General features: G+C 39.1%; 1 protein-coding gene across 5 annotated transcripts in view; it reads right to left on the bottom strand.

Moving 5' to 3' along the window:
* CD44 (CD44 molecule (IN blood group)) overlaps positions 1–27749 on the bottom strand; it is an 81199-nt gene that overhangs the window by 11380 nt on the left and 42070 nt on the right. Inside the window, exons 4-12 of one of the 5 annotated variants that reach the window (XM_066251265.1) lie at positions 26527–26595; positions 25138–25371; positions 17021–17146; positions 14337–14450; positions 13764–13880; positions 8193–8294; positions 6313–6402; positions 5254–5448; positions 1596–1661 (exon numbers count right to left, since the gene is read on the bottom strand). In XM_066251265.1, the coding sequence (XP_066107362.1) occupies positions 1596–1661; positions 5254–5448; positions 6313–6402; positions 8193–8294; positions 13764–13880; positions 14337–14450; positions 17021–17146; positions 25138–25371; positions 26527–26595 (1113 nt within the window). The remainder of the gene's footprint in view (positions 1–1595; positions 1662–5253; positions 5449–6312; positions 6403–8192; positions 8295–13763; positions 13881–14336; positions 14451–17020; positions 17147–25137; positions 25372–26526; positions 26596–27749) is intronic. The other 4 variants (XM_066251266.1, XM_066251268.1, XM_066251269.1 and 1 more) reach the window with 4 other exon arrangements.

The raw sequence follows: 27749 nt of genomic DNA, 5'->3' as shown, positions 1-27749 counted from the left end.
ATCCTGTAGCTCTAGGATGGCTGGAGATTCTGCATGTCTCTGCTGCTGGTCCAAGGACCACACTTGGAGTAACTAGGGTCTCTTGATTTCAGAGAGCATCGTCTTTTAATAACAACGCCCTAACATTTCCAAAATATTTTCAAATTTCTGATGGCTTATGTTCTTCACAAGAACTCTACGAGGTAACAGAGGGCAGTGTTCTGATCCCTTTATTCTAATAAGGAAATTGAAGTTGGGAAAGGCTAAATGTCCAACTCCAGATTCCCAGAGAGCCTGGGACTTCTGTTCTTGTTTTAGAAGCATCTCGAATGAACCCCACATTCCTGTCCTCTTATGTAAAAGGCTACTACTAACACCACCACGTAAATATCCATTTTCATTTTGCTGTAAGTGTGTGAACCTTTAAGCCTGGACGCGACCCTACTTCTAACGTAAGCATGAAGGGAGGACAACAGGATGACCTGGCTTGCGTGGGGCCACCTGGACCCATGATGCTCAGGGACACCAGGTAAGTCAGCACTTGTACAGCCTTCCAGGAGCCCCAGCACTACTGGTCAAAGTAAACCTGCTTCATGTCAGACTTTTGCTGCCTGGTGTCAAATCTCCAGGATTGTGATCCGAGTCACAGCAAATAGGAATCCACTTAACAATGCATACCCAGTGGTAATTATGGTCATTACTGAGTGCTTTATCAGGACTGCTTGGGAGAGGCTGTAGGAGACCCCTGGGTTTGAAACGTGGCTCTACCACTCAACTCACCAGTCACGTCAACTCAGCTAAGTTACTTTAGTTTTCAAATTCCTGTATCTTAGTGCCCTCTGTAAGATTGAGCTAATAATAATACTTATGTAGCTCTCAGGGTATGTAGGATAATTAAATGAGCTAATAGATGAAACAGATGAAATATGTTTAATTTCATATTTGACTACTGATGTACAGAAATGGCAGTTGGATAGAGTTGAACTTAATGCATGTAAAGTGCTTAGAGCAATGTCATTGGCACACACTAAATTCTGATTAAATTACTACATATTATGCCATGATCTGGGAGTTCTGATAACTGCTTTAGGATATACTATCATTCACTCTTTTCAACAAGATCCTGCAACAATTATCATTATCCCAATTTTATGGGTTAGGAAACTGAGCCTCAGGTCCTTGAAGCAACGTCCCCAGTTTGTATATGGAGGAGCTGAGATGAAACCCAAGCCATTCTTATTCTAAAACCTATATTTTTAATCACTCTGGTATAAACAATGTTAAAATGAGACCCTGCTTTGATTCTTCCTAATCCTTTCAGATGGAAGAATTTTCTCCAAAGCCATAGTTCTTGAGGCACAGTCCCTGTTCCAGCATTGTCAGCATCACCAAAAAACTTATTAAAAGGGTAAATGTTTAGGCTCCACCCCAGACATACAGACCAGAAACCTTAAGGATGGGGTCCAGCAATGTGATTTAATAAGCCTTCCCCATGATTGAGATGCATGCTAAGAAAGTTTGAGAACTGCATTTCAAGAGACACGGCCTCATACTTCATTAATAATCAGGAGGTTCAGTGGTGATGACAGTCGATGACTAAAGCAGCTCCCACTTACCAGCTGATTCAGATCCGTGAGTGGTGTGGTCCCTCCCGTGGGGGTCAGAGGGTGAGTCTCGGTCTTCTGTAAGGAACAATCAGAGAAGGCTCAGTACTGTGTATTCCAGTCACACTGTCAGCTACATCTTCTCACTTTTGCATTTCCAGGCACCTTGCTTTCAACATAAAGAGTAGTCTTTTAAAGGTAAGAAAAATAACGGCAAAGGAGCCTTGAATGGATCCACAATATTAATTACTATTCATTTCTTAATCCACTGATGAGAGGGCTAGAGCTTTCATCAGAAATTAAGAAGACTAGTTCATCATCAAGGATGATGACAGGAAGTGAGGCTTAGGTAGAAACCTAATAACTATAACACACAAACAAAAAAAGTATTATGAAGTCTTCACAGGTTTGAGGTTGGGAACTGATACTGTGTCTTTGAAATCGGGACTATATCCTTTGAATTCTGACAGACGTAGTCACTGGGAATGGGTGTACTCTGTGACTTAAAGCACGAGATATTTAAAGGGAGTTCTCTGAGGCAGGAAACAGAGAAAGGTTTTGGCATACAATAAAGGATTTAGGGGTTGAATTACGTAAAGAGTCAACTACTTATTTAAAGAAAAAGTTTGAAAATAAGTGAAAAAGAAATGGGAAGATGAAAGCTAACACGTGACTAAGGCATACCTGGTTATTAGAATATGTTTCAAGTAGTAATATTTTTCAAAAGTGAAATTGTTATTTTCAACACCAAGAGTTAATATAATCCATTTTCTCAAACAGCCATCACCAGAGGCTTTAGACGGAGACAAGCTCATAATTGCTAAGCTCTGGATCTACATGTCAGACACTGAGTTTAGCACATGAAAGCCTATCTCTTCTCCCTCCTCCCCACATGCTTTCCCAAACTACTTTGGAATCTTAAAACAAAACAGAAAAGGACAATTGTTTCATAAAATGGCTATAGTCACTCTTATGAAGGTTCCTATAAGGAAGATACTGTCATCTGATCACTACCATTTCCCATACGGTGAAGGAAGGTGAGTTGTAATCTCTCACGTAATTGTATAGAAGAGACAGATTGCTTTGTTCCTTGGCTGATGGCTAGACTAACAAAACACAGCATTTGCTGAAATGCCAGCACCAATATGCCCAGTATCACCATCAGCATGTCCACCATTATCACCTCTGTCGCCACCATTACCACCACCACCATCACCGCCACCACCACTGTTACCACCACCATTGTTACCACCACCACAATTCCAAATATTTTCATTCTTAATCATAAAGACTGAGAAGAATGTTTGGGAAGAAATGAGCACTTATCTGCATGTTTTAGAAGAAAACCAAAAATGAGAGTTGAATCACTTACTAATCATTTACTCCATGGAGAACCATGGAAAATTGGTTGGGACCATCACGAATGTAGAAGAAATCAGAGTATGCTGGTGTCAGTTTTGTAGAAGGCAGGTTATTTACTAACAATAGCCTATGTAACCGTTCCAGGCTACTGTAACTGTTACAATTGCCATTAAAAATGTAAAGTTGTTAGGTTGCACAACAGGCCTGATTTTGCCAAGAGAAATTAAGTGGTGCTCTAAGATTCATTTCTACAGAAGAATACTGACAATGATACTTAGACTTTCTAACAACTGAGGGCAGAAGCATGCTGAATGAAGAACCAAAGGGTGGGAGGGCCTCAATCTTGCCAGTATTGCCAGGGTTAGTATTTTCTAAACCTGTTCTCCCTGGAATGGGCAGCCCGGAGGAAAGAGGCCATGCACGCAGCAATCTGGGTTTTCTGTCACCACATCATCAGAGAGTCGCAGCTGTCGTCTGCTTTATATATTGAGCTCTCATAAGATTTATTCTTCTTTGGGGAGGGGAGCGTAAGAACTTATGCTACAAAATAATAATAATAATAACAATAATAATAATACAGTAGTCCCTTCTTATCCAATGGGATATATTCCAAGACTCTCAGTGGACGCCTGAAAACTGCAGATCATACTGAACCCTGTATGTGCCATTTTTTCCCTATACATACAAAGCTATGCTAAAGTTTAATTTATAAATTAGGCACAGTAAGAAATCAACAATATTCCCGGCCAGGGCACACAGGAGAAGCGCCCATCTGCTTCTCCACCCCTCCCGCTCTCCTTCCTCTCTGTCTCTCTCTTCTCCTCCCGCAGCCAAAGCTCCATTGTAGCAAAGTTGGCTCGGGTGCTGAGGATGGCTCTGTGGCCTCTGCCTCAGGTGCTAGAATGGCTCTGGTTGCAACAGAGCAACACCCCAGATGGGCGGAGCATCACCCCTTGCTGGGCATGCTGGGTGGATCCCGGTCGGGTGCATGCAGGAGTCTGTCTGACTGCCTCCCCGTTTCCAACTTCAGAAAAATACCAAATAAAGAAAGAAAGAAAAAAAGAAATCAATAATAATAAGCAAAAATAAAATAGAACCATTACAACAATACACTATAATAAAAGGTATATAATGATAAGAGGTATGTAAATGCGGCCCTAGTGAGTAAAATAAGGGTCATTTGAACACAAGCACTGCAATACCATGGCAGGTGACCTGATTACTGAGGCGGATAATGAGTGAGCAAGGCAGGGGTAGCGCACAGAGTGCGGATACATTGGACAAGGGGTGATTCACATCCCAGGCAGGAACGGAGCAGAACAGCATGAGATTTCATCAAGCTAATATGAATACAGTACAATTTAAAACTTATAAATTGTTTATTTCTGGAATTGCCCATTTAATATTTTCAGACCACCGTTGAGCACTGAAACTGTGGAGGGAAAAACTGCAGATAAAAGGGGAACTAGTGTATATTTAAAATCACTAATCTTTAACCAGCCCTTGTGGCTGAGTGGTAAGAAGTACTTCAAGAACCGGCAGCAGGAGGAGCAAATCGGATTTTAGTTTCTCAGGCAGAGTACGTGTTTTCCAGTTCCTGTTTCTGCAATGTTAGTTTCTTAACGCAAATGGAGAAACAAAGAAAAGCAGAAGTAGGGAAGGCTGTTTATTTGAGGAAAATAAGTCTTATTCTAGGTTCATGTCCAACTTAATTGAATAAGTCATCTTCAGCCACCTCTTTGCCATTGCAACAAGAGACAAAGTCCTGCTCATTAATAGTAGGTTATATCCTAAAGTTTTAAGTATATATCATGACTAGAAGACATTTATCTGCAAGCTCTTCACCAGAAGTAAAATTCACCAATCCATCACCAATATGGGACAAGAATTTCAGAACAGAAGTATTAGTATATGGAAATTATTTATATGTTAAGTAAACCCTCATTAAATAGGCAGTGTGTTATTAGTTGAATCAAATAAAATAGCTAATATTTAACTTCTTTTACCTACACAAACATCCATTTCATTTGGATCAACTTCGTATTTCACAAGATCAGAACCAAGGCAAAGAAAGAAATTCTATCATAACAACCAAGTCACAAAAATAAATAGAAATTATACCAGCATATGAAACATTCTTTATCTGAACTAAATTTATTGGCACTGGAATGATGACATGATAAAAGCCGTTCCCACACCACAATCAGTCTGATCACAGCCTTACACAGAAAATATTCCCTGTAACATGAATGTATGTGTTGTTTTTCTACATAAAGAAAGCAAACCAGAGAGCAAATGGTCAAGTTACCTGGCGAGGGACGATCAACATTGACTTTGGAATCTCCAACAACAGTCACTTCAGAAACTCCTGGGGAGTCGGTGTTAGCAGGGGTCACCGGGATGAGGGTTGTGTGTGCCTTTGTGTCTGAGGTATGAGGAGTATTACCTTCCACTGCAGTGGTTGAGTCTTCAGAAATATTTCCATCTTTGACATCATTCCTATCTGCGTGGAGGTGAAATCAATGGTGAACCCACATTTGGAAGACCACCACCCACCGTGTGCTTGTCTTTAGAACACGCAACTAATGCAAAAGCTTTCCACTTACTATTTCTGAACAAAGAGTGAAAGATAGTGTTATTTGTTACTCTAGTGCACAGAATCTATATTTTGCAATTGACACCAACTGGACATCACTCAGTGGAAGAGATTTTGGTGATCCTAATACCCAGAGAAGACATTTGTTATAACAATTTCCTGGGTTATTAAGGTGAGGTTTATGCCACTACAACTGTGACCTTGAAGTCACCTCAGGTCCTAGACAATCTTGAGCTCTTACTCAGTTGGACCCACCTTTGATGAACTGGAGGAAATGTATAGTTGAATTAAAAAGTAAAATGATGTTGTCTGTGATTGAAATAGCCAATGAAAGGTTTCAAAGACCTGAGGGTTTATTTTTTTCCTTTGCCAGAATGACACTGCTTCTTACTCACCAGTGCCATGGATTCATGGTCCAGAGTATAAATGGCAAAATAATATTATTAATGCACAGAAAATAGAGAGTAACACAGTTCAGACCATTACACCAATTATATATCATAAATAAGCAATCTAAATCTAGAATTTAAGAAATTTAGAATCTAAATCTAGAATTTAAGAAACCTGACATTTAAGATTAAGGATATATCAATAGTTGCACTTAAAATACAATGGCTTCTAAAATGTCTACAAAGCAGAAAAATTAGAGAACCATCCCCAGCACACCTCCTGATCAGAAGTATCAGCATAACAGTCAATGAATGCACCTCCACCAAAGATGCTGTGCAAAGACACCCAGAGCTGAAGCCACCTGGGCTTTACAATCCTTACTGCTAGATGCTGGAGCAGAAGTCATTGGCTGGTCTTTATCTTCTTCCAAGCCTCCATATGATGTAGAGAAGCTCTGAGTATGACTCTGCTCTGTTTCAATGAGGGATGAAGCCAGCATTAGTTTGGAATTGTGAAACAAATCTTGCTATCTTTTTGACAAGGAGGTTGTAGTTATATAGTGTCAGACAGGTAGGAGCATAAGAATACCAAGGTTGTGTAAGCCATTCTCCTCTGATTGATAAAAATTAATGACAGAATTCCGTTCTGTCCCTAGTTGGCTCCTAAGACCCTTTGTTTTTCCAGTGTAATCAACAGAGATGATGTACCAACATGAAGCCCGAGACACAACTTTGTCCTGGATCATCCTGATCCAATGGTCACAATGCTTCCAGTCACTGAGAAAACCAGAGACCATAGAGACAGAGAACAAGTCAGGTTTGAATCCCAGAGTTTCTATTAACAATTAAGAGCGCCTAGCTGTGTGTCAAGAAACAGGACTGCAGGGAAAATAAACACACCAGGATAGCACATAGCATACCTGTCACCACAGAAGAGGAAGTACATCTAGAATAACTTGCTCAAGTAACTCAGATCAAATTTATAAAAAGAAATAATTTTAGTCCCCCTTAAAGAGCATTAAGTTAAAGTTACTATTTTACTCTATTATTAGGTGTATTTTTTTATCTCATCTGTGGATGGGGATTCTCATCGCTGTACTGAAACACCAGGAAACGCTTGCCTGGGCAAACACAGGGCCCTCGCTGTAGAATATGCAATTTGAGGTTGAACCACTGCCCGTATCTGAAGTCACTTTGACAGTTTTAAGTTAATTTCTTTTATTTTCTTCAAAGGAAGGTACTGACCTCTGAGTTACAGGTGCAAGCACTCCATAGAGCACATACCCATAAACCATGTTCACCACCAAGTAAACATTACAACCAGGAGAGAGACATTCACCAAATCCCAAACCCAACATCAAAACAAAAGTCAACAGGAACAGAAAGTGGAAATAGAAGACCGTCCATTGGCAGAGATCATTCTTTGGCTTATCTGCATCTCCCTTAATGCTTAACATTATGCTATTTAAGTTCTTGTTGATCAACATGTGCTAGGGGATTTTTTCCTTTGCCTAAAAAAGCTCACATAAAGAACTCTTTCCATTACATGCAGCAAGCAATGAAATGAGGTACTCCTTATTCTGTCAAGAAATTATGAATGGCTTTAGATTCATGTCTAAGATAGCCCCTGTACGGGTCATGGAAATTAGGGCTACCAGAATTGTAGCTTTGTGTCTACCAGACTTTCACGATAAAGAGGTATTCACAAATGTTCTCGTTTTGTACCTGGGCCCTGTTACCTCTGTCAGTTATCAGCAACTCGTCTTGCCCCTCTTCTATGGGCTAATGGGATTTCCCTGTTTCCAATGATTATCTGGCCCCAAATTATCTTTTCACAACCATTAAAAGAATCCTACCCTTCTTCTCCCTTGACTGAAGAAAAGATGGGAGTCAAAAGGGAGGGGTCAGTTAAAACAGAAAAATCACTGTCCTAGCCATGGCCTTGTGTGACACTGCCATACAACTACTTATGGAAGGAAAATCGACTTGAATGAAGTCCCACATCTTTTAAGAAACAGAGAAGCAAAAATAAATAAATAAAGTCATTAAATCTGGAAAGCACCAAGAATGAAGGAAAAATTGCATTTAAAGAACCTCACCAAGACAATATAGAAATGAAGACAGTTTTTGTGCTCTGGGCTGAGCAGAGCCACAAAGCACTAAATGCACCGCTCCGCCACCAAGCTCTGCATCTGGGCACGTGTGAGCAAGCACTGAAGCAGGAGCACAGGTCAATAAAAGGCTGAGTGTCGTTATCCTTACGAGTTGTCACTGAAAGAGGTTCTGTCCTGTCCAAGTCTTCCATCAAACCTGTGTGTGGATTTGCAGAAGGCTGAGATGTGGTGCTATGGCTGGAGTCCATATCTGAAGGAAGTAAATCAGTGTTATTGTTTGATTTCCTAAACCACTACCTGAGGATGGTTTATGATCTCTATCCAAATTATTCTCACATTCAAACCTAGATAAAAGGAAAAAAGTGCATACTGATTCATGTCTCCAGAATTGGAATAGATTATGCTTTCTTCAAAAGAACATCCAGGAAGTAACTGGTTTCCATTTAAGAGTTGACTTGTATGAAAGCTATCACTTTTGTTTATTTTTGTTGAGTCTGGAAGTACTCTGAACGGGTGCATGATGAGCCTCACGAACTTTGCGAGAGACAAACACAAGCCAGTATGTGACCTGTCCCATTTCATACACATCGCCTTCCTTACAGACACAAGGAGGAAGAGCAAAATGCACTGCTTTGGGCACCATTTTGTCAGAACCCTTTTACTTGACAAAAATATGTTTTTTTACAGCCCTCTTCTCTCATTTGATCCTCTTCCACCTCACAAAGGGAACGTGCAAATAAAACATGAACTCATCACCTAATACTATCTAGGTAGAAGCCCGGGAACTATTCTGGGGCAAGAAATAAGAAACAATGGGTCAGTGAATCAGTCACCTTGTAAACACATATATGGGTGTCTGGAAATTAGTACAAACAATGTTGAGTGGCACAGAAATTTCACTAAAATATGTACAGGTGTTTTTAAAATAATTATCACCAATCAATTCTGCTGAAATAGCAAGTCCTGAGTGAAGTGAAAGTCAAATAACCCATAAACACCATCACTGTTGTTGGCTGTTGGATTCAAAGTCCATCCACACACTGCTGCCTCTAGATAGATGTAATCAGTTCTAGATGACTCCAGAGGGTAAAACTGGAATATTGGGCACCCACCTCTACACTGCACTTTTTACACATAAAAAGAAAAGAAAAGAAAGATCTGTAGGGAAAAAACATGACTGGCTTTATTACCCCAGATTTTACAAAAGACCCAAATCAAACCCCAGATGGGTATTCTAGAAAAGCTTTGCCTGTTGGTGGTCTCTAGACACTCTTGTTTATTTTCCCTTTTATAAGTAGAATCCTTCAGGAAGGATTACCAGTGGTAGTCACCTGGTCCCTACCGCCCACTAGTGGCTTTCATGGTGGGCAGTAGCGAAGCAACCAAAGTATAAATAAAAAGATAGATTTAACTATAGTAAGTTGTTTTATAAAGATTTATTCTGCCAAACTTAGCAAATATCTGACATAAAGTACTTGGTAAGTAATTATTATTATATGCTTTAACTTGCTATATATAAATTTTATAAAATAAAGTTACTTCCCTACTTTATAAATCACCATTACTGTGGAACTTGTGGGCAGTTAGAAAATGTTACTACTAACAGAGATACAAAAGTGGGCGGTAGGTATAAAAAGGTTGACTACCCCTGGATTACACCACTCTGTGGTTTGAGCCAATTTGATTGTCATTGACATGTTCATCAATTTCATGGAATTTCTTTCTGTTCATCAGTTTGAAGATTTCATACTGATTCTGAAGTTATTTTAACTGGCTTGGTTTTCTATCAGGCATCTCATCAGAGCCTCCAGCAACCACGTGCATTAACATGTGTGAAGGTTCTGTCAGCCACTCAACACGATGGCCACAACCTAGCTATTCAACCTCATCTTCCTTGATGGCAAATGGATCTGTTCACCCTATCTAATTCATCTGTTAGCTTTCCTTCCTTTATGCCTCTCTTCTTACAAAAACTTTCCCTGACTTCCATTCTCAGACTATCTGGGTTTTTTTTTCCCATTTTTCAAAAACCAGATCTAATCTACCTTTCTTTGATGTTCTCTTGAGGTTCTTCTGAATTTCTTTGGTGTTATTGTTGGCAGCATTCATTTGATATCCATTACTTGCTGTTTCATATTGTTAGATATTTTAATGCTAAATGTTTCCTTCTCCAAGTTAAATTTTAAGTTCCTTTAGAGCATGGACCATGAATTGTACATTGTTGTATTTCCACAATGCCTTGCACATTAGCAGATATTTAATACCAATGGACTCTCTAATCACTGGTGATATCTAATCATTAATATTTGGGAATGACATAGGGAGTCCCAAAGATATAAAACCCTAAAAACTGTTGGATTCATTTTAAAAATAACTTTTCAACTCACTATCAAGAGCCATGGTCACTGTACTCTTAGAGCTCATTTTAATAAGGTTTGTGTTATGCATACGTTTTTGCAGTTTGGATCCAGATTATTCAATGCCATATAAATAATTCCCAACCCCATATTGGTTCTTTGGTTTATCTCCCTTTTTGGAATGTTGCATTTCTGTGACCAAGGCATCTTGTTAAATAACAAAACAAAACTTGAGTAACTATTCACGGGTATAGTAAGGAACATGAATTCTTTAACTTAATAAAGACTCAGTAAGAAGAGGCATCACCTGCTACCAACTCTGGCAGATTCTCTAAAAAAGCTGTTGTCTGTTCTGATAAAGGAAGACTTCTTTTGAAATATAAAAAAAAATGGTTAAATAAAATTATAGTCTTCCATTTTGATAGAACTATAACTTAGTATCCTGTTTAGCCGCTCATAATTCTGCCTCCGAATTGCTTATAGGTAAATAAGAATGATGTTTAAGAAAACAGAAATTTCATTCTGTGTACAAGTTGTTCATTTATGAAATTTACAAACAGTTATCAGGGGCCAAGAGTGGTCTAAAGCTAATGTCGCTGAGTACTGCATCTGTCTCTAAATGTGCCAAGAGTAAATAACATTTTCTGAGCTTTTCAGTTAGTGGTTCAGAGTGAGCACTCACCTATTAAGATTTCTCTACCAAAGACAAGTTATATCTTTGGGTCTATGATGGAACTAGTCACTGAATCCATCAAACCCTGACTGGGATGCTCCTCCACTGGTACAGTATGAGGTTATGCCTATATGGCATCTAAAATTGCCAAATTTCCTTTTTAACAAAATTAATTCAGTGGAAGAAACTACTCTCACCAGTGTTAGGCATTATATAAGCAATAGGAATGTGTGATTGGCTTACAATTTCAACTACTTAGTGCTGTAATTGTACATTCTTGTGTGTATGTGTGTTTTTAAAGGACAAAATGAATGGAATAAAATTGTATCAAGGTGCCAATGAGAAATATTAGAAAGCCACTGACATTTTCATCTAGGACAACTGATAGCAGGATTTTAGCTCTCAAGAAAAATAGAGCTGCCTGACCTGTGGTGGTGCAGTGAATAAAATGTCAACCTGGAATATTGAGGTCGCTGGTTCAAAACCCTGGGCTTGCCTGGTCAAGGCACTTATGGGAAGTGAGTATACTTTACAACTTGTAAAAATGGTTGCATCTCATTATTTTAAAAAATACATGTGATTTTATATAGCAAAAACACTATAAAAATAAAAATTATTTTACTCATTTTACCCTAGTATTGGCCAAAACATTCCTGGGGTTAACTTGTTATCAGATGGAAGGGAACAACCCCACTGACTAAGCCACTGCCTCCTGAAAAACCACTAAAGTTAGAAAAACCACTGAGTGCAAATACAAAAAAAGAAAAATTAACCCAAACATAAACTGCCTACTTAAAGCTTTTTTAAAAAGAAAAAAAGAAAAAGAAAAAAAATGCATGCATACATGTGTACACACACACACACACGCACACACACACACACCTCTGTGCAATAACATCCTTTAAATACCAGTAACCGTCCTGTTGTTTTCAACATATGGGTTAGCAGAGTAAAATTTCCATTATAAAATGTGATTGATGATTGACTCTCTTCTAGAAGGTGTAATGTTCTCTTTATGTTTTTTTAAATAAGCCTTGTTATACTTATTTAATTATATGCAAATTCTTAGAACAAAAATAAATTAACAGTTTGGATGTTTTGCTTTTTTTCTCAGGAAAATTATGACATCTTTATTTCGTATTTATGTTTTGAACTATAATCAAAAAGAGGGTCATTTCTATGATTTAAGGGCTTTATCAGTATTCTCCAGGGCCTTTCTCGAGTCCCGAGAGATAGTCACATAACTCTTTGACATGTCTATTGTGTTGTAATGTTCCTCTGATAAAGCCCAGAGGTCGGCAACCAGAATCTCCTTCTGTTCTGCAACTGTTGATAAAAAAAAATTGCTGGGACTGGTATTGCTTTCCCTCTGGGAGGGTCTGTTATGTCTGGTTTTTCAACTACCCTTCAGCAATGATGCCCAGCTCCCACCACCTTTTGACAATAGGCTGATTAATTCCAAGGCTCTTAAGTAGCTTTCTGTTTTTTTAAGTACAAACTGCCTTAAATCATTTGTAAAATATAGTAAAATTTGTAAAATTCGTCAAATATAGTACTGGGTCCCAAGGAGGATTGGTACAGAATCACTTTCTGAAGAGTCTTCTGCTTCTTATTTCTCTCTTCTGTCAGAAACCTCTGTTCTTAACTCATCCCATAATATCCTCATGCATGTAGCAATTCTACCAGGGTAACTAGTGAGATGCAAGCATGTTGGATGTATTCAATACAATATCCAGGACTTATTTAACCTATGTCTTAGCTGATGTGTGAAATGTTTCTTTTGTTATCTGAAGACATCCCTCAAACCATGGGTTCCCAAACCACTCTGGCTTCTTCCTTTAGATTCTAAGTGGATGTTTCTTACATATTTGCTTTAGAAATATCCAAGACTATGAAGATGATGGTTGGGCCAGAGTTTTAAAAATGCTACAGGCTGTTATCCTAAAAACAAAGTTTCTTTTATTTCAAACACGATAGGCATCTAAGAAATAGAAGAAAGAAGAGTATACACTTCCTACTTTTTTTGTCCTATCCCCTCAGGCTAGTTGTGAGACCCGAGAGTGCTTTAGAAAACCTGAGATGTTTGCACACACATAGAATAACAGCAGCAAAGCATTCCTTAAGTTACTGTGGACTTAAAAACAGGAAAAATAAAACAAGCCATAAAATTCAAACATAGACCATCTGAGCTATTGACTTTCCTCCAAAGAGTTCAAAAGATGCCTTTCTACAATGCAGTAAGGAACAGAATGTGAAGAAGAAACTGGGGTCACTAAATATCTTCATAGAAAATAAGGATTCCAAAGACTATGGAACCAGTCAGGTTTTCTGTCCAGGGGCCACTACTAAGCACCAGAGAACAAATTCTTCGTTATACATTTTAATAATCATACAAAGATCACCCCCACTGGAACCTCTAGGAATCTTTAACACAAAAAGCATATCTCAAATCTTTTTAAAGTTTCACTTTTTAAATATTTTGGCCTTCTGGGCAACCTGACAACCTAGCATTTTTCTTCCAATTCCTAAAACTTTTTGTAGACTTGGTATCTTCTCATGCTCTGGTGATAAAAACAAATGACTGTGTGGAAACAGAAAAGTGGCTATGTCTAAAAATAGTCTTTCCTAGTCTTTGGAATGACTTCACTAGCTCATCTAACCCAGAGCAGCTGAGTGCCATCCTTCTTACTTGTGCTTGTAGATTGCTGGGTCTCCTCTTGGTCGTGACGCTCATGGTGAACGAGAGGAGGCTGTGGATCTTGGGTCCAGGTTTCTCCATAACCACTAGTGTCACTTCTGTTCACATCTGTCGTGATGATGGACTTTTTATGAACCAACTTTTGATGGTTCTGCTCTTCCATTAAAGTACATGATATTTAACAGTTCAATGTCTGAGTATCTATTATCGATACTTTTTGAGTGAGTTCACTAATTTTTCCCAAGGGAACATAAAAAACAATGGGCATGTAATTTCTTAATGATGGACCTGTTATTCTACTATCACCACTTTCTTATGGGCAGCACCACAAACCATATCAACGTATGCATTTCTATAATGGAGCTACATCAAGTATCTTCTTCCCAGATGGTATGATTGATAAGTGACTCCTAAGTTGAACCGAGTACTATTATGAAAATTCTCTAAGAATTTGTGATGAGATATTAACTACATTTTCCACTATGTCCTAACAATTGACCTTTGCAGCATCATAGACTTTGAGGGGGAAAAAAAATCTTTAATTAAGAGTGCATATTCCATTACCAGTCATCCTTGTGGCTGTCGGAAGTGGTTCTTCTGGATTTAAAAGGCCTGGGTTCCTTTGGTTCCAATCCTGGATCTGTGTTGTGCTGTCAAAAACCTGTGGTGTGGTTGAAACTGTGATAATGATGATTGAAGTTATTAGGAAATTGGTATTTCTTGAGGCTTCACCACCTGTTTTGCACTTTTCCCCCTTCTTTGGTTTATGAGGTGAATCATCTATACCAGGTTGTATAGATAAGTGAGTGGAAATGGAAGGAAAGCAGAGAGGGCCTTCAGCTTGATCCAGCCATATGGTTAAGCATCTCAGTGTCCTTTGCATTCTGTCATAGAATACGTTGGGGTCAGAACATGAGATCTTCCAGAGAAAGCGGCCAAAGAAGCTGCAGCAGGAGGAAGAACAGCTTTGAAACACCAGCCCTCCACCGAGGATAACCAAAGACGTCAGAGCTTTGCACATCCATGCAGTCGGTAACAGCCTTTTGTACTTGACAGCCTGAGGAATCTGTATCCCTGGCAAGTGCGCTACATGTAGATACTTGGGATGAAGAGGTAGGTACTTGTAAATTATACCATGATGATCTGTTTATTTCATTAAGAGTTTTGGTGGGGAAAGAAATACTCTGGACATCCAGAGCTTTCTTATAGGTGATTCTAAGAAAGAATATCTACTTATAACAGCCACGTGATTTAGTTATACATTTCTGAATATTTATCAAACACTTATGGTATTCTCATCAAGTACAAAGCATTTCATAAGCAAGCCATTCATAGCCAGTGAATGAAAAGTAAGACAGATATATTCAGTAGAAAAACACCATAGGGAACCAACCACCATCATAGAAGCTTCCTGAAAAGAAAAGAGGCATACATCCACCAGTGCCCTGATGCTGTCACCCAAAATAATAGGGCTGAAATAGGAGATGCACCCGACAGAAGGATCATGACAAAATCAGAACCAATGTCTTTTTTGAAAAGGTTATTTGCAACCCATCATTATTCTTTTAAACTTTATTTTAATACCCAAGTAATACAAAACTCCTTTCAGAACTATATACTACTATCATCTCTATTTCACAAAGTTAAAAAAGTCAGGTTTGAAATCACTGACCACATCCACAATAAGCAGTGAATAAGTACAATAAGTGAAAAAATTGGCAGTTTTCATACCCCTACTGAAGAAAGAGGCCATCGTGCTGAATTATGTGCATAAGTGCCCAACAGAAAAGTAAACTGAAATTGAAAAATATGCCACAGAGATGAAAAATACCAAGGAAAGTTTTCCTCTAGAGTGTGATCATACAATTTATTTTCAGGATGATCTGTATGGATTGCTACTCAGTTTAGTTTCTCAAGTGTCAAGACCATATATTATTTGGAAGCCCAACCTAAAAGATGGGGTCACATCCTAAACCCAGGAGATAGTATAATGATAAAGCTCCAGTGCTTTTGGTTATTTGGTTTTCTTTCTGAAGTTACTAAAAGAGTTTCCTTGTTCCTCAAACTAAGCTCTGCAGAGGTGTCCAAGGCTTAGGAGTCTGCCAATTTAATAGCTTAGACACAATGCAACTAGTTCAAATCAGGTGTTTGTTCTATCAATGCCATATACTTGGATGCCTTCAATGCCCAAGCTAGTTCTTGGATCTCTCCTTCCCTGGGTGCTATCCATTTGGAGATAACACTCTCAGATTAGGATAAACAGAACTGTGGTGACCCAAGAGAGCTCACGTGACACCCCAAAGGGATACCTTCTCTCTGGAAAAGCAGAGCTGTTATGGAGTCAGGTTCAGGATTCTCCTCTCTGTTCAGCAATATCTTAGGTCATTACAGGTATGAATAGGAAACTCAGTCATTGGGTAGAATATTAGACCAATATTGCATTTTTTTCATTGCATTATTTTAAAGGACATTTTTCAGTTTAATATCCATCTCTGTTCTCAAAAAAAAAATACTATTGACACAAATTTGGATATTATTATGAGTGGTTTCACTATTTGTTTTTAATAATTGGCACAGTTTTTGTTAAAGCTCGGCTGACATTTGTCCTTTGCCTCAATGTCTTTCTGTTATATTGGTGCCCAATTTGTTTATTAAAAATCTAGATTTGTTCCCTTGACCTCAACCAGGTTTTGATTAACTAAGACAATTCTTGAGTTCCGGTTCCCGTCATTTAAGCCTTTCTAGGGCTTCTAAGTCTTCAATTTAAGATCATCTAAAACTTTTAATTAATATCCTCCCAATCACATTCTCAAGTCCATTGCTTCAATAGACCATGAGTCCCTTGAAGGCAAGAGCTCTGGCTTTTTTCATCTTTGTGTTCCCAGCACCTAGCACAGTAACTACACAATGAATATTGTTATAATATTTTACTATGCCATTTCCTAAAGAAGATCAATAGTTCAAAGAGAATCTGTAGCAGCAGACCACATAAATAAAGTAGGAAGAACATGAGGCATTAGAAATTTTATAAAAGATGTTTTTCCCATTTTTCTTCCAAATACATTTTGGCTTCCACTTATGAAATCTATTTCTTCCTTTAAAATCCCATCAAGGTATGACTAAGGTGTGATCATAGACTTAGACTCATTTTTCATATTAACTATTTCCCAAGAGAGACACTATTGGGCATCACTCAGATTAATTGGAAGCCTTGAATAAATGGTTCTACTGTAATTGATTATTCTTACTGGTGCTGGAGATAAAATCTTCATCATCATCAACGCCTGATCCAGAATAATTGGGGCGTTTGTCTCTCTCATCTTCATTCTCTTCAGTTGGCTCCCAGCCTGCTGAGACGATATTTGAATCCGTACCTGTTGCGGTGACTTGCATTAGTAGCTGAGCTGGATCCCGAGTAACCCATTTGACAAAGGAAGAAAATCCAGCACACAATGTATGGTGGAATTACCAAGATTAGGGGAAGAAAGTGAAACTCTTGACGTGTATACTCCCAAATTCTTATATCCTGGTCTCTGAAGCTGATCTACAGATCTAAAAACCATTGGCTATGACCTTCATACAACTGAACATTCTTTATAAGATAGTTAAAGAAAAAATACAGGCACAACCCAGCCAAAGAAGTAAGGGGGGGAAAAAAAGACAATGAACACTCTCTCATTTAGATACACTTATTAACTTATCAAGCATATGTCAGTTAAGCTAGGATGTCCAGAATAGAATGGGATGGTTTCAAATGTGCCTTCTTGGCTTTGTCATGCTACCTTTAAAAACACCTTCAAATCTAAACACACATTAGTCATTTCTAAAAATCCCATAGATGTAATCACAATTCGGTAATTCATTTCATATCTTCTCTAGCATCAGATCACTGTACTGTAAATGCAAATGGAAGCTCACTGCAGATCCCGACAAGACTTTAGCATACAGAAAAAAAAAAAGTCAATTAAAAGAAAATTCATTCCTAGCATTTATTAGTCAGCCTTTTTGGTTGACTAAAGTGGACTGTAGCCAAGATTTGGAGAAATTCTTGCTCCTTTTGGAAGCAATCTAAAGGAGAAAAAGAAAACCTCCACTTCTTCCCCATGGTTGCTGTACAAGACATCTCTTTACTGCATACGGGTTTCCTACATCTTGAATCAGATTTATGTTATCTTTTGGAATAACCATTTGTCTTTTCATGCTGTTAGCATCTACCCTACAAATGTCTCCACTGATCAAGATTTTTCTATATTTTGTTAGCTCTAGCTATGCTATTGTATTTTCTCCTGGAAAGACAAAAATCTCAAACAACTTCAGTCATTTTAGATTACTTTTCAGAGTCAAAATTCTGTTCTGTCTTTAAGAAAGACCCTGCCCCTCTCATAGTCCCCTTATTATCCTCCTCCTGGGCTATATTAGTTCTATCGAGTAGAAAGAAGAAAATCTGCTTAATACTGCTCTAAAATCAAACATAAATCTTTCAGACCTCATGATCCTTCTAAAGTCATCAAAAACATTTGTGAAACCAGAACGGACTTCAGACTTTGACAGTATCCCCAATGTCAATGAGAATTAGTGAAGATTGTCAAGAAAACATATGAAATAAGATAATGATAACTCATTACCAGCCATTACTGTTGTTGTGCGAAGACGGTTCTTGTACTCTGATGGTTGAAACAACCCTGAAAACCAATCCTGAGCTTTGTGCCTCTTGCTTGTTGTTTTGGGAGTTGACCACTAGTGCTCATCAAAGCTGTTGTAACCATAATTGAATTGATTGTTGAAAGTTTAATTATCAGTTCCTAAGAAATAGCATTGTATATGCCTTTACTCTTTTTTTCTACTAAAGAGAGCTATCCATACTTGATATCAGTGGTAGAAAGAAAGGGAAAAGGCACAGAAGTTCCATTCCTTTCAGAGGCCCAAACTGCAGTTCATAGAGTGTCAGAGATGGAAGGACCTTCAATGTCATCTGATGCATGCTGCTCATCTCAGAACACTGTGCTGAACAGATCTTGACCTGTCTGAAGTCAGAAAGCTAAACAACCAAGAGGAGCATGAAAGCTGTCTTTGAATTCTGAAAGGCTATAATGTAAAGGAGGAATCACATTTTTGTCTGTGCTCTCAGATGGCTAAATTGGGACCTGTGATGAGAATTTCTTCCACATGCTGAGTTTAAAAGGTTAATAACTTGAACTTTTCCATAATGAGCTTCTTCATAAAGTATTACATGCCCCAGCATCAGATAGATCACTTAGGAGGAAAGTGGTATAAGAGAGTAAATGATTAGGAGTGCTGATTGAACTAGATCATTTAAGATCATCTTCAAATCTGAGGGTCTATGATTCTAAAACCCAGCTCTTCAGAGTCTTAGCCTTTCATCTTCTACAATTTCAGTCTTGGCCAACCAATATCATTCTCCAAGAAATGAGGATATGATATTTCTGCAAGCAATCGCAGACACAGAATCCCAGCAATCCCAAACACACAGAAGGATGGACACGCACAGTGAAAAATATTTTTCTGCTTTTCTCCATTTGGAGTCCAAATCCTCTTGCAACCTTACCTATCGTCACTTTTTATATCGACACTATATTTTGCAAAACAAAGCAGGGCATTCTGAGTTCCCGCTTTTGAAAAGAAGAAAATCAATCAAGAAAGAGAGAGAGATGAGGTGCCCCAATGATCTCACTCATAGACCAGAAGGAAGAGTCTTGATTTGAAAACTGTTAAAGACCTCCATTTCTGTAACCACGCTGGGTATCAGAAGAATGTTCAATAGTAGATGAAAAACTGAATAAAGTTCAAGAAGAGAGACCAAAACCATGATTAAATTCCTAAATACAAAAGTAAGGTAAAATAGATCCCTTTTTTCAGCCAGCAAGAAAGCCCAGAAAAAACCCACAATGAGAGATACTGACAAGACCGTTTCCTTCACAAGGTTTGTCCTATGAAGATAAACATTTCAAACATTTGAAAACATCATATCCTTTACTCTGCAATATCCACGTCCCTCCCTCCATCCTTTCCTCCCCCCAGCATGATCTGAATCTCTATGATATGCAATCATCACATTGGCACTATTTTCCTCATTTGAGGACTTATTGAAATAAGGGATAGTTTATTCGATGTCTCAGAAGTTAAGCAAAGGTAAAGGACTGTTTTTATTACTCTCCTTCTGTAGAAATAATATCTAATTATTTTGAAATATGATCCTATCTTTCATCAACAAAAGTTAATAAATGAAGATACGCTTGTAATCTATTATGACAGGCTTTGAATCCTTTCCCACCAAAGCTCTCGGGTCAGAACACTTTGCAGGAACTTAGAGTGGACGGTCAAACACCCAGGGGGCTTGTTAGAGGCCTAGATTCTGATGTAAAGCTACAGCTCACCTCCTACACGTGGCAGTTGAGGCTTTAGATGTCCAAACAAGAGTCCAGGTCCTACGCTTCCATCTGTAAATCAGTATTTCCCTTTATTATTATTATTGGCTGTGATAATTAGCAGAAAGTAAGCATATGAACTTTCTAATAGACTTTTTTCTAAAGTACTGCTCGGAAGGAGCCTCCCCATAAAGGAAGCTCCTTAAAGGAAAAATCATTCTGAGTATTTGATGTGTTGCCAAAGGGAAACCAAGTAGGACACTTAGGAGTAGCCAGTCGTATCCCAGAGCCAAGGCTAGTCTGATACAGGAGATGGCACCAGACCCTGGTCTCACTAACAATCCTGACAGAGCAGCCCTAGAAAATGATAATGGATGTCCTTTTCCTCAACACTGGAAGGTTTGGCATTCAGGACGACAAATACACAGAAGACATAACAGTTTACCTGGCATTGCTGCTGTGTGATCCTGAGTCTGAGGCTGTGAGTTACCAAACCAGGGCCATATCCAATTCATTTGTTCCTAAGTTGCTGTACGGTTGTTTAAGTACACAGTTGAAGTAACTGAGTCAATTATGACAATATCGTTTAGTGAGATCTTTTTTTTTTTACAAAACCTTTACTCTCAGTTCTGTCTATATACAACGCCTGCATCTATTACAGAATGATGACTAAAAAAGGAGGACCAAGACCTGGCTTTATCTTTCCACTCTCCTAACGTCTCCTGGAATCTCAGGGTAACATCACCAAGGCAAATTCTATATGGCTGTCAGTTCAGCGCTACTCATTCTCCAAATGGAATCCCCTGAACACAGGCTCAGAGAGAAAGCAGGTAGCAACTGAATAACCAATGATGGAAAGAGATTTTATATTTACTTGACTGGGTGACTCAGCCATGAACTGAAGGCTTTCATCACAGAATTTCATAAAGTTGTTCTTATTCATCTATTTTTGGAGTGACTTGAGAGGTGCTTGCCTGTGTCTTTTGGGTCTAGCATTTTGTCATGACAAGTAGCTTGTCATGACAACAGCTCCACTCATACTCATTAACCTCGAGTCAGGCTTTAGACTTGATGTAAGTCAAGCAGGAACTCTGTAAAGGGTGTGTGTTCAACGTGTTGAAATCAGATCTCAAGCATCTATCCATCACTTTCTGTCACTTTTAATTCTAATTAGGAGTGTGGTTCCAGGAAAGAAACAGAACTGCTCAAGTTAGAGAAATTCTGGACTCTGCTCAAATTAGAGAAAGAATAAATTAGTAATATTTTACAATTTGAAATCTCTTATTTGACTCTCAAGTTGGACTGAGTCCAAAATATTTCCCTATAGAAGAATGGCAAAGATCACTAGGATAAACATAGACACCACTACACCACTTGTGATTCTTAAAAACCATTTTGAGTCACACAGCCCTTTGGAAAATCCGACATAAGTTGTGGCTTCTTTCCTCAGTAAAGTAATCCTACACGTACACCGTCTCAAAATTTTGCATATTATTTCAAATGGTCTTGTATACCTTATGGCCCTTCATTGAACCTGCTGAAAGTCCACTGATTCTATACACACCAAGTGTCAACCGCCTGCACAACATAGTCTGTGCTACAAAGGACACATTTGCTCAGAATAAAGAGTAGAGAGATAGAAGCCAGTTTCACCAACGATGCCCCGAGATAAACCGGAGCATTCCCTAGATGATTTCCAGACATCCCATGATCACCTCAGAAACTTACTAAAGATGTTTAGTTCGTGCCACCCTCACCCTACAGTACACCAGGAAGAGACCAACAGGAAGTAAACATAGAAGAGCAACACAGACATTGGCATTACTTCTGTCTTCCCAAAGGAGTTAGAAGAGATGTTGGGGGAAAAAAGTAAAAAGCTACTTACTGCCTAGCCATAAGACTTTCCAATTTTCCCCTCCCAAGTAAGCCATGCCAGACCAAATAATAATAATAACAATGATTATATATATATTTCTTTGACAACCATAAGATGAGGAAATAGAGTATTCCCCAGTAGGAGTCTGCTTCTTGAAATTAGTTTGTTTCTGGATTCCCAAGAATTCCAGATCACCAATAGAAAAGAAACCGATGACATGCTTCCAGGAGGGCGCTTCCAAAAATAACACATAGCAAAAAATCTGTTGGAAATCTAAACCTACCAGATGGCTTTTCTTACTGGCTTTCCCCATTACCACCCACTAAGGACCTTTAAGGAAGGAATGAGCCAGCCAAGCCAAAGAGCGATTCTAGGTCCTCAACCAGCGCTCCTCTTGACCCCTGCCCTCCTGCATGCATCAGGGAGGAACTGCAATCCCTCCCTCTCACTGAGTCTCAGCTCTCAGTTCAGTAGTCATGAGGTTTGGAGACTCTTCTCACTGGGCTGAGAAGATATGGACTATTCAGGAACTTAACCAGTGCTAACTTTTTCTAGTTACATCATATGCTACGTTCCAGTTTCCACCTGCTTGTTTGCTTTGATGCTCTGCATGCAGAGATTTCTTTGGAGCTTCCGTTGGCCTAATTGGATCCTATAGCCCTTCAGTAACTCTTGGGTTAGCCCTGGACTCACTCTCATGGACAAATGAGTCTCTCTCTTCCTTCACTATGAAAGAATCTTAGGTAAGTGCTCTCCCTGGGAAGAAGAAAGCACAGTTCTTTTCTCAACCCAAATCTTGCACTATTTTTCAGTGAAATCTGATAGCACACTCTTCCTTGATTTTTGAACTAGTGAATATGTTCTATGAAGGTAGGTCTAACTCTAAGTCCTCAATAACTAGAGCAATGACTGCCCTAGAGGAGACCTCAAATATTGGTTGAATGAATGACTAGTTTACCAATCCTCACTTCTCTTCTAATCACACTCTAATGGCATTGATGATGGGATCCTAAGCATTAGAGTAAGCCTGGCACAGAGTAGGTCTTCAAGATTTGATTACTGACTAACAGGCAGAAAAAATCCAGTCCTTAAAAGATGTGCTATGGGCCCTGGCTGGTTGGCTCAGTGGTAGAGCGTCAGCCTGGTGTGTGAAGGTCCTGGGTTCGATTCCCGGCCAGGGCACACAGGAGAAGCGCCCATCTGCTTCTCCACCCCTCCCCGTCTCCTTCCTCTCTGTCTCTCTCTTCCCCTCCTGCAGCCGAGGCTCCATTGGAGCAAAGTTGGCCTGGGCGCTGAGGATGGCTCCTTGGCCTCTGCCCCAGGCGCTAGAGTGGCTCTGTTCGTAACAGAGCGACGCCCTGGAGGAGCAGAGCATCGCCCCCTGGTGGGCTTGCCGGGTGGATCCCTGACGGGCGCATGCGGGAGTCTGTCTGACTGTCTCTCCCCGTTTCTAGCTTCAGAAAAAAAAAAAAAAGGTGTGCTATGAATGTTCATAAAATGTGCTAATTCACTTTCTTGAAGCACATGGAAAATACTCACTATGCTAGAGGCTATTAGCAGCTAGAATGTTAACTACAGCTAATTTCCACAAGATACATTTGGCATGATTTTCTTCTTTGGTGGCAAATGGTGTTTCAGAGTAGACCTGACCTGCATGCGGCTGAAACCAATAATCGGCACCTACCAGCATCTGCCAAAATTGAATGCCCTGGTGATAAACACCTTCAACATGGCCACTTTCAAAGGACAGAGACATCAAGGAGCAGCAAGTAGCCGGTAGCACCGCCAGCTGGGTTTGTAAGAGCTTCTCTCAGGAGAGGCTGTCCTGGTATTACAAACAATGAAGGCACAGTGGGTTCCAGACAGCCAATAACGTGGGAAAGCTTGGATAATCTGAAAGCATCAGCTTTTCTGAAATGCTTCAAAGAATCTGCCGAGGGTGACCAGAACCCAAATCCCTCTGTATTACTTACTCACTCAGCAAGCTGCTAACAGAAATTTAAACCACGGTTGAGTGAGTAACTTTATATGAAATCATCATACTCTGGAAGTTTTCCTGGTTTCTAGGTGACGAGGGACAGAAATGGTCCCTGTCCTGAGCTTTCGCAACCCGGTAAATCTCTGCCACACTCTCTGGAGACCAGAGTCCCACCTGCGGAGAGCCACAGCCAGGAAAGGAGCAAGCGCGCACCACACAAGGGAGGTACTCCAGAGACAGACGCCCTGTTTGCATTGAATAATCCTTCGCAGAGGAACGCAGCCAATCTGGAAACGTGTTTTACAACCAGCCATGGGAGGAAAGCAAAGGAGGGAGTGAGGAAGGAGTCAAGAGGGAGATGTAAACACGTTCCAGGGCAGGCAAAGCACAAGGGGCCCAATCCCAGAGAAGCTGAAGGCATTGTTGACGTATTCCCACTCTTGCAGTCGGTCCCAAGGTAGTGACTGGCCCACACAAACCGAGCACGTGTTAAGCACTGTCCGCTGCAGGCCGAATATAAAACTCTTAAGCAGATTTAATTTGATCGGATAACTCCCTCAGCTGTTTCCCTAGTCCAAAAACAAAGGAATTCTTCAGTAAAATCACGGGTAATGAATATGACTGAATATTATACAATCAATAACATGAGTATAAATCAGGTTAAAATATTTAAAAAAAAAAACTATGAAGTTAAGTGAAACATGAAGGAGCCAGTGGAATGGTATACATCTGCAGTGTGTGATCCCAACTTACGATAACAGTCTTATCCAGAGGTAGACAAGAACTAGATGGACACATGCAAAAATGAAAACAACTTCCGTATCGGGCTGCAACTGTCACCATCTCCCTGGGACAAGAGAATGAGGGGAATTCTAAAAAACTTTTGATATGGCACTTCTTATCCCAAGGTAAGAAAATCAGTGTAGGTTAAAGACAAAAAATGTTGATTGTAGCAGTCAATGCATACAAGGCACTGACAATCACCACAGTCTACCTCCCCAAGTGACGTCACCGACTTCTGGAGACAGGAGGGAAGCTACAAATCAGTGCACATCACTCAAGAAGGACAGAGATGTTTTTGTAAATGAGTCACTATTGGAAAGCACAGTGACTCGTTCTCCTTACTGGTAACGGGGGTATCCTCTGGGTAGTTGGACACCACGTCACCGTCTTGGTCTTGGGTTGGGTGTGCAGTTGGAAGGTGAGTGTGGAAGATGTTGTAGCCTCCCGAGGTGCTTCTTTCACTGGAGAACCCGCTGCTGACGTCATCGTCAGTAGCGAGAGTGGAGTTGATGTCTTCAGGGTTAGTTCTGTATTCGCCTTTCTTTGTGTAGCGGGTACCATCACGGTTAACAATCGCTGGGGAAGAGAGAAGGCACTTTCAGAACAGGACAGCTGACATTTTCTGAGTATAGAAAAGACTGTGAATTATCATCTAAGATGATGGCTGTAAGGCTACATAATGCTCACAAAAATCAGGGGATATTTTATCACTTCATATTCATTTTGAAATATCCCCTAATTTTTGTGAGCAGTAATATTTTTCTTTTTGGTTGGGAAAAGCAAAACTTAACTACCTGGATACGTGGCTGAAGCACTGAGAAAAGCATACCCTCCCCTGCCCACTCACGCACCTTGGAAATGGGGAGGGGACAAGCCAGTGTGTTTGGGAGTCCCCATGTTTAAATTCTAGTTTTGTCTGGCCCTAGACAGGTAGGTAACTCTCTGAGATTCAGTTTTGTCATTTGTAAAATATGAATTATACTACCTTCTGTTATGAACATGATAAGATATTGTATGTAAAGTGCTTTGTACAATATTCAAAGTATAGTTGATGCTTAATAAATAATAAATCTCCCACCTGGTCCCTAGTTTCCCTTCTCAAGAACATGTAAACTTTTTGCTATGAATTCCGCCTATTTCCAGAAAGAATATGAATGAAGTAGGAGATACAGGGGCTATCAGCATCACCAGGGAATACATATAGGCAAACCAATAAAGAATTAGATTTTCTTTGTAAAGACCAAAATTTTTCAGCGTAGGTGTACCCCAATAAATCCCCCTTTATGAGAGATAACACACTCAGAGTCTTCGGCTGTTAGAATTTAGAAACGTTATTTGATTCTAAATTCAAATTTATTTTTTAAGGTTACTTTCTAATTATGACCATGAATGGTTTTTCATTTGCAGTTTTTAAAAAGTAAATATATTTTAAGTAGAAAAGAATGGGTGAATTAAATGAAAAATATCAATAATAGTGCTGTGTACACAGAAATATCAAAAAACGTGAGAGTGGTTTTCAAATGACTGCCATGTGAGGAACAGTACATTGGGGTAAACCAGATAGAGGCTTTGAGCCATTGCAGGAAAAGAGGAAGAAACATTGAATCATAGCCAGTAGGCCAACTCTTAGAGAAATGACTGCTATTCTATTCAAATACAAAACATAGAAAATGCACCTGATCCCTTTCTCAAAAACAGGGAAAGTCAATCCAGGTTAGAAGAGATACATACTTATGGTAATCGGTCCATCAAAGGCATTGGGCAGGTCTGTGACTGACGTACAATCTTCTTCAGTCGGTGCTATGAAGAAGAAAAGAAAAAAGGTGTGAGAACTCTTAAAAAAATATGAGCAACAAATTCATTCACTAATAAATATCTGTATTCTATATCAGGGATAGTGGAAGGCTGGGGCTACCATGATGAATAAGGTAGACATGGTACTTGTTTAATGAAGCATACATTAGAAATTTATTTTTTAATTTGTTATTATAAAAGTAACGTGGGAACTCAGAAAATAATTAAAGACATGTATAACTCTACAAGAGAATTTTGTGTTATCCCAACAATCTATAAAAACAATAAAAAAAACATGGCAGAAAAATATAATCAAATGTTCATTAACATGAATAGTATAAAAATTTGAAGATTAAAATAATCAACAAAATTTTACTCAATAGAAATATTTAAAGACAAACTGGCCTTTGGTATTTTTGTTAATGTATTAACTTTTTTTAATGTGACTTCTCAGCATGTCATTTCTGAGGTTGTCTACCTTTGGTCTAAGTGCCCAGAATATTTTCAGAGACTACTGCTTTGGTATATCTCATTATGGGCATCTCTGGCTCCTTTTTAGCTCTACCTAGCATGCCATCCCTTGAGTCCTAAAAGAAGACAGCAGAATGCCTTAACCAACTATTCCACTCATGTCCAAGTGCTCTATTTAGTAGTAGACCTTGTGTTGAGTTCTAAAAACTCAAAGAGCTTTAAACCGGCTTTGCAGTTATAGGAAGATTGGGTCCCATTGTGTATTACAGCTTTTATACACTGTGTTTATATGTGAATGCATGAGCATGAGCACGCTTCTATGTAAAATGGCGACTTATTTCTTAGGTTGGTTTCCCCCAGAGTTGCTTGTTGGCAAAGAGCAAGCATGGTCTGCAAATATAAACAGGTCATAAAACATTTAGATAAATCCTGAACAGCAATGTCACAAGAAATAATTAAAGAAAGTGCCAGATGTATCTGTTCATTTATTCATTTTAGGCTTGTACTCAACACATGACAGATCACATAATAAAAAAGAGACAGAAAAATAGGAATGTTCTTGTTCGTGCTTTTAAAGAATTCACAAGGTCATGGGAGACAATCACAAGGAACATTTCTTTAGATTTTTACAGTTTTCAAAATATTTTCTCAATGTAGCCTTCAATTGGAAATCAGGGCAAAGAGCCAAC

This window comes from Saccopteryx bilineata, chromosome 1, assembly GCF_036850765.1.
Source record: "Saccopteryx bilineata isolate mSacBil1 chromosome 1, mSacBil1_pri_phased_curated, whole genome shotgun sequence".
Lineage (NCBI taxonomy): Eukaryota > Metazoa > Chordata > Mammalia > Chiroptera > Emballonuridae > Saccopteryx > Saccopteryx bilineata.
This window is presented reverse-complemented; position numbering and strand designations above follow the sequence as displayed.